This window comes from Eutrigla gurnardus, assembly GCF_963514095.1.
Source record: "Eutrigla gurnardus genome assembly, chromosome: 22".
NCBI classification, from domain to species: domain Eukaryota; kingdom Metazoa; phylum Chordata; class Actinopteri; order Perciformes; family Triglidae; genus Eutrigla; species Eutrigla gurnardus.
Window position 1 is genome coordinate 14,935,843 of NC_139933.1, and position 10,863 is coordinate 14,946,705.

The 10,863-nt window shown below is 44.2% G+C and overlaps 1 protein-coding gene across 1 annotated transcript; it reads right to left on the reverse strand.

The window, feature by feature from the left end:
• Positions 1-1,677: 1,677 nt before the first annotated feature.
• Positions 1,678-3,817, reverse strand: oxld1 (oxidoreductase-like domain containing 1). Its single transcript, XM_084039501.1, has 2 exons — positions 3,651-3,817; positions 1,678-2,839 (listed from the first exon to the last, which is right to left on the reverse strand). Exons 1-2 carry the CDS (start codon positions 3,741-3,743, stop codon positions 2,444-2,446), a joined length of 489 nt encoding a protein of 162 aa, XP_083895627.1. The 5' UTR covers positions 3,744-3,817; the 3' UTR covers positions 1,678-2,443.
• Positions 3,818-10,863: the final 7,046 nt, after the last annotated feature.

Here is a 10,863-nt window from a genome sequence, read left to right on the forward strand (position 1 = left end):
GGCACCGCCTCCCCGCTCTCATGTCAACAGTCCACACGTAGGACTCAAACAAGGAGGAGGATGCACTAAAGATGTCCAAACTTTGTATCGTCATGGTGACGGGACAGCGTATAAAGATGTCACTGAGATTCTGTGTGAAGATCTACTACTTGCGAGGCACATTTAATGCACAAAGTACTTTAGTTAATGCATTAAAAACTGCCATGTTGGCCGTTTGAGATGTTAATCTCCAGAAAAACAACCTGAATGAAGTTACTGGTGTGACAGTTGGATACATGAGATAACACAGCATGGAATATGATTTGTTAGGTCTAAATTATACAATCAGAGAGAGTAAAGGACGGGACAGAAGCAAAGGGTTAGTTCTGACCCCGGTAAGACCCCGTCTACCAGCCTGGAATATGTTGATGCAGATTAGAAAGTTCCCCTCTTGTTGTGCAACAGTCTCACCATCTGCTTCAAACCTCCATCCGGCAAGAGTCTCTTATGTGGTCTTGTTGTACGTTTCAGTGTAATTCCCTGCAGAGTCCTCCGTCTATCAGTGTAATACTCAGCCTCCACACCTGCAAGTACACGAGGTGGACACTGAACACGTGGCTCCGTCCCACCGAACACAAAGCAATCACTTTATCACTAATCAGCCTTCCTGTCCGTTAGTTCAGGTGGATGTTCCCAAAGAGAGACGCCACTGATTTACCGCTGCACTTCCATAAAGATCACCAGGAAACGTATTTATTTTGTTTTACTATAAGTTTTCTACAAGTTTAACTATGAAAATGAGGCGTTACTTTATGAAATATGTGCTTACATTTCCAGATGAGAAAACTGAACACTGGATAAAACCATGTTTGGTGATACATTTTTTAATCACTTCACTTCAGAAAATACCGTCGACAGTCATAATTAAATACATTTTCTCCATCTCGATCCAGGCAGTCTTTTGAATCAACAAAAATTCATCCCAGTGCATAAAAACTTTACAGCCAATAAATAAAGCTCCACTTTTCACAAATAAAGTTTGACGTCTGATTCCTCAGCAGGAGGCTCCTAACGAGGAAATGATCACTCTCATTTGACAGGAAGAAGGTTAAATATAAAGGATGTAAAAGTTTACAAAATAATTAAGTTAAACTGCCAACAAAAATAAAACATCAGTCGGCATCATGTTGTGTTGCAAACGTGACAAAACTTGATATGACCTAAAGAACTGACTTTGATGTGATCTGCTGCACATTTCACTCTGGGAGAAAATCAAATGCTGGCGTGATGCGAACGAACCGGTTGCAGCGTTTGCATCGGCAGTAATCTGGTTCGAGTGTTTTCCACACGTCAGAGTCGCTGGGTTCAGTGATCTGAACGGGACCAGTGAAACGCCTCATGTCTAATCCCCAGATCAAACAATAACGGTGCATGCTGAGTGGCTGGAGCTGCCAACCGGCTCAGGCTGGGGGATCAGGGTCACCGTCACCTCAGGGCCGAGAGACGTCATTCTAACGTGGCAGATCTGAACGTCATCCACCAGTTTCTCTTCAGGTCTGCAGGACGCCGCCATCACTCATCAGAACCTCATAGAAATCCACACGATGATGAAGTCAACGGTCTAAGAGGATCTGCCAGATCCTCAGACAGTTTCATGTCTGTCTGGTGATGCCAAGGAGAAGAGTTCTCATCACGTCATCTCAGAAAGAATATTTATTACACAAACAACTGTTATAAATACATTTTAAATACAGAATCAAAGTAAACACTTCAACATAATGAAGCGAATGATCAGCAAACTAAACAAAATCCACTTTCAAAACTTCAAACTAAGTTAAACGGATGTGCAAATGTGCTTCATGACCGATGAACTGTACATTTTACAGAATGAAGACGTAAAATGTAGAAAATAAAAGTTTAAATAAACCAAATGGATTTTCTACCGAGGCTAAAAAACATTACTGACACAAAGACACAATTTTACCATCCCACCACTTCAAGCACCTTATGAAAAACTCATAGCAATGTGACAATAATCTAACCTGAGGAGGTGGGGCAGTATTCCTATGAGCAATACTCATGTTGTGAGAAGAGAATCTGGATAAACTGTTGGTTTGTTTACAACCTGCCTGATCATGTGACTTTGTCGTAGTGATGTCAGGTGTTTGCTGGCTCTCAGCCAATACTTTGGAGAGTCGATGGTTATCATAACAAATAGAAATGATGAATTGTCAGGCTGTCGGTGACTGGAGCGTAGGGCTGGGCGAAGTGAAGAGATTCACTCTAATGCAGCCTTTACAACCAGGAAAAGACAACACTATGTCATATTATGATATCCAGAATCCATGCAAAGATGGTATTGATTCTCACAATATCGATATATTGCCCAGCCCTCCTGCAGTGTGTTATAAAGTGCTTACACTCCACTCTAGGTGAAAGATTGGCTTTACTGGCAGTTAATACTTCATGTCTTTTTTAAGAGTCTGATCTCCATCTTTAGGTAGGTTTTAAGGTTCTCGTCGTAGACGTTCTCCTCGATGGCGGAGAGCGCCCGGTCGCCTCCATCGTGGTAGTACGCCAGCAGCTGCTCCGCATGCTCGATCCACACGCAGTTATGACAGCCGCTCATGCAGCAGTGGGTGGGAGCGGGCGGCGGACCCTGGTCCGGAGACCAGGCTGAGGTACTGGGGCCGGGTTCTGGTTCGGTGAACTCAGAGCAGTGAGTTAGCGTGGGGGGAGCAGGCGAACCCGATCCAGCAGAGAGGCAGCGGACGGCAGCGTGGCGTTGAGCTCCGCTACACAATCGCAGAGGACAACGACCGGAGTGATGTCTCAGGTGTAGCAGGGAGAGGATGCACAGCTGAAAGAGGAGAATAAAATATGATTCATCATAGTAAAACTTTGAAATCATCTCGGTTCCATGTGACTATTTCCTCCCTCTGTTTGTATTCTGCTGTTCCAACCTGTGTGCCAATAAAGCTTGAATGTTGAATTTTAAGTCAATGTATATCTAAGTATAAGTCTATAGTATATCTATACTTTCTACCTTGAGTATATTTCAGAACATGTACTTTTTCACTTTTACTTGAGTAAAGAAGTTGAATTAGTTCTTCTACTTTTACCAGAGGCTTTTTGAACACAAGTATCTGTACTTCTACTCGACACCTCTGGCTCTGGCCCAGGCAGTGGGTCATCTAAACGGAATAGCTATTATTCTTATTGTTATAATTAGCACTAGAAACACATGTAATAATGTAATGTAGATTCTGGATGAGGTTTACACTGAATGGTGGCTGTTATGTACAGCTCAGTGCCCGTAAATCTTTCTGTTGACATATATACTAATAACACTGTCCTACTCTTTGCTTGTAACAAAACGTAGGTGTATGAATGTCAAGATATAACAGTCTTTGGTCCGAAGTTTGGCTAACCTATCCACCTATACGTCATGAGCCGGCAGAGCTAGCTAGCTAACAGCTACACGGAAGTTACCGTTAATGTAATAGAAACACAACAGACGCTGTTACAATAATAGAAGCGACAGGTTTATAAATATTACAAAGGAAGGGTTAACGGCAGATCACACCCGGCCTGTCAAGTCTGTTCGGATTGTGAGCACCGGATGCTAACGTGAGTTTAGTAGCTTCTCAACCGTTAGCTTAGCCACCAACCTTTTGTAATGACGCCGACGTCCTCGCCACATTTGCACCCAAACACAGCATCGTCGCAGAAAAATACGAAGCTTTGTTACACGTCTGCGTCATTCATTGTCCTTTCCTGGTATGTTTCATAAAGTCGCTCCCTCCTGGACGTTACAAGCTAGTTGCGTCACCTCATATTCACCGGAATTACGACCTCTGGGTATCGTTGTAAACAAAAACGTTGATTGGCCCCGAATAAATAATGTGACCAATCAAATGGCACTCCTCTAAATTTATACCAATTGAAAGTGTGGAATATTTTATGGGCGGTCCCACCCGAAGAAAAAGTCAAGCTGCATTTTCAATCTGTGTCCAGCAGGTGTCGGTGTTTCATCTGTATGGCCAATGTAGTCAGTAGTTTCAAAAAAGAGAGAAACGCCATACAAATCAAAGAATAAGAACACTTTATGTATGTATATCTCCAAGAATATTATAATACATATTATTTTTCTTTTTAATAATAATCAGAATCATAAATCAGAAAAAAAACATTTATATGAAGTTTATTTTGTATTGTTGCCATGTAACACTTGATTGCACTCTTTTTCTGAATTACCATTCTGTTAAAACAAAAAAATGTGACTCGTCGTTTACTATGTTTAGGCCTTGCCTGTTGGTGATGTCATGGCTTAGGCCAAACTCAGAAGCAATGTAGAGGAGGATAGAGGAGTGTTGACTCAAGTTAGGAGTCTGACGAGTTCAGACCGACGACTCATGACTTCACATCCTCTTTATAGCCTAATTGTTTACTTGAAAGCAATATAAAGAAATGTATTGTTTCTGTAAATGTCCCTAACTGACACTGAATGAATAATGGCTTGTTAAGGACACAAAACACAACGTTCAGGACATGGACTTGTTAGTGTGGACTTCATAATATGGCAGAGGAAACCAACGTGACACCTGTATTGTCGTTGAGATCCTATTCCAGGTTATATAATGTAAGCAGAAACCATCATCAGATGCTCAGTAAAGGTTTTTGCCACGAGGTATTTCCATCACTCTGGATTTAGATGAATTATTTTGAAAGAGCATTACAACCGCTGTGAAGCAGATTTGCTCCGTGAAACGGCTCCATTATGCTCACGAGTGAAACCCCTCTTTTGCAGTGATTCTGTACCAAACTCCAGTTTCTCTCCACTATTTAAACCGTTCGCTGATGCGTGAGGAGATGCGAGTGTGCTTGGTGCGTGAAAGCGAAGGAGCGAGGTCCCCCGCGGGACCTCCATGTTTGCAAGCTGCGTCCATGGCAACGCGGTGGAAACATGGCAGCTGCTCGGCCTGGCATGAGATACCAGGTGGGTGATGGGGCATGTTATCCCACCAGAGAGACTTCATCCCAATGAGAGGTTCTCCCTCAGTCACAGTCATGGAAACTCTTCACTCTTTAATTCAAACACAAGAAGCGATGAAAAGGCTGCTGATATTATTCTGAGAGAAAACAATCTCTGCAGAATCAACAAAGATAATGCGATGATGGTTTTTATCATAATCATAATAGACTTGGTCCATGGAGGTTGCTGTAATTACGAGGCGTTTCTGGTGGTTCGAGTCAATCCTAAATGCAAGAAGGACAGAATGGATTTCACTCTGAAGCTGTTAACGTTGTTAGTTTACAGTCACATCAGCAGGAACAGAAAGTAATATGGACATATAAACTTGTGACTTTTCCTTGCAAAGGTAGTATTATGAGTTTTACTTCAGTAAAGGTACTTCCTCTTCCTCTACTGCTGACTGTCTGTGCACGAGGATGTTGAGGTTCTGATATTAACACGATCTCAACCAAGTAACATGATAGAATATTTTTCTCGTTGCATTCATGTTCGGCATGACTCGGCGTAATTAAGAGGATCCAGCATTGCGGTAACAGCTCATGTAGGTCAGCATGGAGAGACTCGTAAGTATGTCAGGTATGTGAGCGCTGAGAGACCGCCACTAGACTTCCCTCTCAAACCCCCCATAGCCGCTCTGCTGGATTAGGTTTCTCTCAACACCTTTCCCCTTGGAAATCCTGGAGCCCGGCTTTACCTTCGGCAGCCGTTTCCCGAGGGGCCCTTGTGCGGATCGAGGGGCCGATAGTTTAAAGTCAGGCACAGGATAAATACTCAAGAGAGGGAGACTATTTTTTGATGGAGTTTGATGCTTTTGAAACTTTTCACATGACCCAGTGGCTCCCAGCGTGCACCCTGAGGACTCCCACGGACTTGAAGGGGATTCCTGGAGGCCGACGTTATTTAACTCCGCTGGCACAGAGATCAGGTTGTATGGAGAAAGATGCCAATGTTATGTCATGAAGCACGAAGACGTGATCAGTCCACCACTTTTGTCCAAACTGAAACATGGAAACAACTTCTTCCTGGATTGTCATGAAATCTGGAGCAGATATATTATTGTTCAGACATTCAACATGACATGTTCCCCTTCCGTGTAGCTTGTAATAACTTTGGTGATCTTCACTGATGAATTCTGATTGAGAAATGTTTTGAGGGATTCTGCTCTGCTCCAGCTGCATTCTGCATGAGAGGGATTATCTTCATCACTGATAATCCTCTGCACAAAAGGCCTGGCAGTAATTCTAGCAACTTGTTGCCATGGATGGATTACTGAACAGGTCTACCAGGCACAGAACCAGGGGCCCAAAGTAACAACGCCCCCCAGCCTTCGCCTCCAAAATGTCACTTGAAGAGACACAAACAGGACGATGCGACTGAGCGACCAATGACACGCAGACTGACAATAAAAAGGGCAAAGCAACCCCAAACAAAAAACGATGAAAATACTCAAATATTTATAAAGAGACAAAAAATGACCCCAAAGAGACGCAAAACAACTACAAAAAAGACACAACATGGCAACAAAGACACATGAAATTACTACCAGGAGACACAAAACAACAACAAAAAGGGGCAAAATGTCTTGGTTATGTAGAGGGGGCGGGGCCCTCTATATGTCTTGGTTATGTAGGTGGCGGGGCCCTCTATATGTCTTGGTTATGTAGGTGGTGGGGCCCTCTATATGTCTTGGTTATGTAGGTGGCGGGGCCCTCTATATGTTCATGCCAGGGGCCCGTTGTCTCGTAATCGGCCCCTGTGTGCTGCACATTCTACAACACCAAACAAGGGAAAGACTTCCAGGAATGTAACTCGAGCAAAGATAAAAAGGGAATTTCAGAAATGCATCGATGTTAAACAACAGTGGTCTGTGTTGAATCTGACCTCCGATCAGAATCAAAGGTATGAGTCTTTGAATCCAGGAGAGTTATCTGGGCTCCTGTCATGTACTTCTGATACAGCATGAAGAGGGATTTCTGGCTGCAGCTGTGTCAACACTCTGGGCAAACAGGCAAAAGCGGAAACAAGGTTTTCCACCTTGTGGTCTGGGATTCATGCAACACCTCCGCTGACCGGGCGTCTCCTCCATCTGTGGGTCTGCGAGAAGGATGAGCTCCCAACGTGACGGCCCGCGTCAGGAAGGTAGCGGGGAGGTGTGCCGGTGCTCGGGTGACCTTCCTCAAGGTCATCCTGGCCGCCTCACAGCACCAGCTTTGTCTGAAGCGCACAAAGACCGCCCTGTTCCCCAACGACCCCGAGGGGACGACAGCCACGCCGCCGCCGCCCAAAACGACTCGCCTCAAACGGTGACGCGTCAGAATCGGCAGGAACACGCTTGTGTTGAAACAGGAGATGGGAGAAAGTTTACTTAGAAAACAAGGAAATCATGTTTGTTAACAAAAAACTTGCATTTTTGGACAAGTTTCAGTTCAATTAAATGAAAGCAAATAAAGGATCAGTGTCGGTTTCAGGGTGGAGGGGTTTTGCAGGTCCCCTTACAGCAGAGGTCCTGGCTGATAGTGACACAATGGAGGGACCCCCTATTACATATCCTATAAAACTGTGTTGCTTATTCAACCGGGCCAATAATAATGTGTAGTGTGGCCTATAGTGCCATGTAGTACTTTGTATAAATAATAAATTATTAAATATCTCTACATTTAGATATGTAGCCTCAGTTATGATCAGCTGTGATTTTTCCCACCACATAAAAGCACAGCAGTGTTTAAAAAGTTGAACACGCTGTGTTTTATTCTCTGAGAAAGCTTCTCCTCCGAGGACGTTCAGTAACGAGGCCACGAGGGAGATTCTAATGAAGCGCTAACGAGCAGCAGGTAGAACCACAAGCAGAAGAGTTTTTCAGACTGAAACCTGAACGTCCCAGCCGACCTTCTGCTCTTCCAACCAGTGAGTCCACTCTGTGTTTACTCTGTCACAGTCCGGGTCAGGCTGCTGGTAAATCATTCTGTGGGTCACATGAAGGTCTGCGTGTTCGAAAGGAAGGGGCTTGAATGCGTAACGTGTGTCATGTAAGTTGAGGTGCGTTGACCAATAGGCAGCAGCATTAACGCTGTGAATGAACAACTGGCTCGGTTCTCTGCAAACAGTCTGACTGTAAATGTGCATCATAGCGTGGGCCGAGAGAAGCAGAACCCTGCAGGGCTTTGGGTCCTGGTGTGAGCTCATCAATGGTTTTGGAGGGAGGAAGGGGGAGGGAGGAAGAGGGAGGGAGGAAGAGGGAGGGGGTGTTATTTTGGAGGGACAGAGGTGCTTTGACTCGGCCGGTAAAGTGCCAGAACTCTGGTCTCTGGTCTCAGGTCTGGCTGCCAACGATGCTGGACTCTATCAGTCGGTGCCTGACTGGAGTCGATGGAAAATAACAAAGTACTTGTACTCAAGAACTCTTTTTTTTAATACACTTTTGAGGTAGTATTTACATTTTAACGTACTTGGAGTGTGTAAGGTCTTCCACCTCTTTATTTGGTTTTATGGCCCACGACTTTCAACCACTGTAGGTTTCTGAGCCAAACATATGTTTCGTAGACTTTTTTCCATCAGCATCGTGTCACGCATTCACAATGTGCTAAATGTTCCCCGCTCAGCAGAAACACAGGACACCAACATTTATTGTGACTTTACTGTTTTTCACCCATGTGGATCATCAAACAACCAGGCCCACTACGGCCCACCACCAAACCTACCATAACATCTATTAAACATATTTGCTAGTTAATTTGCATGTTCTTAGAAACTTTGATGCACTGAAATAAAATCAGCAATTTGCAAATTTGGAAAGTACTGTAGGTCTGATGATATTTGTTTTTACAGTACTGCAATATCAGAATCAACTTTTTAAAATGAATTTGACTCCGGCTTCAACATCAACATTTGACTAAGATGTCAGCACAGGACAGTGAAATTGAAAACAATATTTACAGAAGCAAAATATGAATACTTCCTCCGCCGTTGGTGCTGAAACAAACACAGAGGTTGGTGTTTGAATAATAATAATAATCTTCCTTTCCGTTGCACCGACTATCACACTTTGGTGAACGCCGCCTCCCTGACTGAACATCGTGTCCTCTTGTGTTGGAGAGCAGCATTTAAAGATAATTCCCAATCACACGCCACGTTCCTGCGGTGTCACCAACACACTCACTAATTGGACAAACCGCTCGGTGTCTCGGATACGAGCGCTATCAGCAGGATGCAGCCGCCGGCCTCCAGCGCCAGTTAGCTCTCACGGTGAGGACGTCTGCCATCCCCCCGACACACACCTCATCCTCCCACAGGACATCCCAAGTCCCAGAGTATAAGCAAAGACATTAAAACAGTCATATAAAATAGGATAATGTACATTGATATCACTTGTTTTAAAAGAAGATTAACACTGGAAATGATGGAATAAGTCATTAAATATGCTAAAAGTCCTGTCAGTTAATGATAAAAGGACCTTAAATCTGCTCTAATGTCACTATCTAAACCTGCAGAGCTGCATGTCCTCGTTTCACCCTGCAAAGCTGTTATTATACACGAGTCCTCTCTCTGTAGGATGACTCAAGATCAGAGCAGCGTTATCACAGCTGGACGTGAAAGGCGAAAAGACAAAACATATTGTTGCATTTATCTTGTCAAAGTCTTATCTGGCCCTGCAGCAGGAGTTCTGCAGAAGTTTTAGTGCTCCGTGAGACAGACCAGAAACAGAGCGGAGACGTGGCCTTGTGTCGCCTCCTCACGACACGCGGAGGTTATCAGGCCACAGCAGTCGGGGTTGCTCATAAATCACAGCCTCTCGACCACAAAGACACTGAAATACGAGCAGATTCTAGATGAGTGTGTTCGTTTGGTCGGAGGGAGCAAAACGTTACATGAGGTCACGCAGCAAAACCAATAATGTCCTAACTGCTGAGAAAAATAAAATCTAAATAATTGTATGATATATGTAAGTGCAGTCTCGGCTCAGTCCAGGTCTTCGAGGCACAAAGGAGGTTTTGTGGTTGCGGTCCTAACAGGTCTTAGTGGCTCCTGAAGGGTCCTCGACGTGCTCTGATCCACATTTAAAACACATTTACACTTTGCCTGAAACCTTATTAAGTGTACTTTATTTTATACTTAACTACCTCACAGTGTAGCTTGGCCAGGAGGATCATGTGATTGTGTTTGCGTGAGTGAGTGAATGTGCATCTCTGTGTCTGTCCATGACATATCTCTCATCCTGCTGCATCATATTTTGTGCGTCCAGTTACGGCTGCATGATCAAGGACCTCTCGTCGTTGCTAGCTGCACCCCCCCGAGTTTCCTTTTTATGCTAAGCTAAGCTAACCGCTTCCTGGTTCCAGCTCTCAGAGACACGAGAACAAATAACAGCTGTGCTTCATGCATCAGTGTTTGACCTTTTAACATTTTTATCAGTGAGCTCCTGTATGTGCAGTGCAGCTGGTCTCCCTCTGAGAGAGTCTCTGAGTTATGGACCTGGACTGGGGGAGCTGGATCATGACGTTTTAATAGCTCAGATGTCACAGAGACCACGGACTCCAGTGAGCAAACAGACACCTTTAGAGGCAGTTTGATGGTGAGAACCTGGATGCACTTCATCAAAACCATATATTTTTTAGTAGAGATATGTGTGTGTAAATCCCCTTCAGGGTTGGAGGAAGTCCAGCGATTTAGATAAACCTTGCTGCAGTGTTTTCCTCCCTCAGACATGCTGAAGATAGTTTGGCATGGGCATTGACACAGATAACCGAAACCGTGATCACTTATTTCCGTCTCCCCTGATGACCTTGATGAATCGGACCATCTGATGCCGGCGGTGCTTCGATCAATGAATGTGTTTGCACGAGCTGATGAAG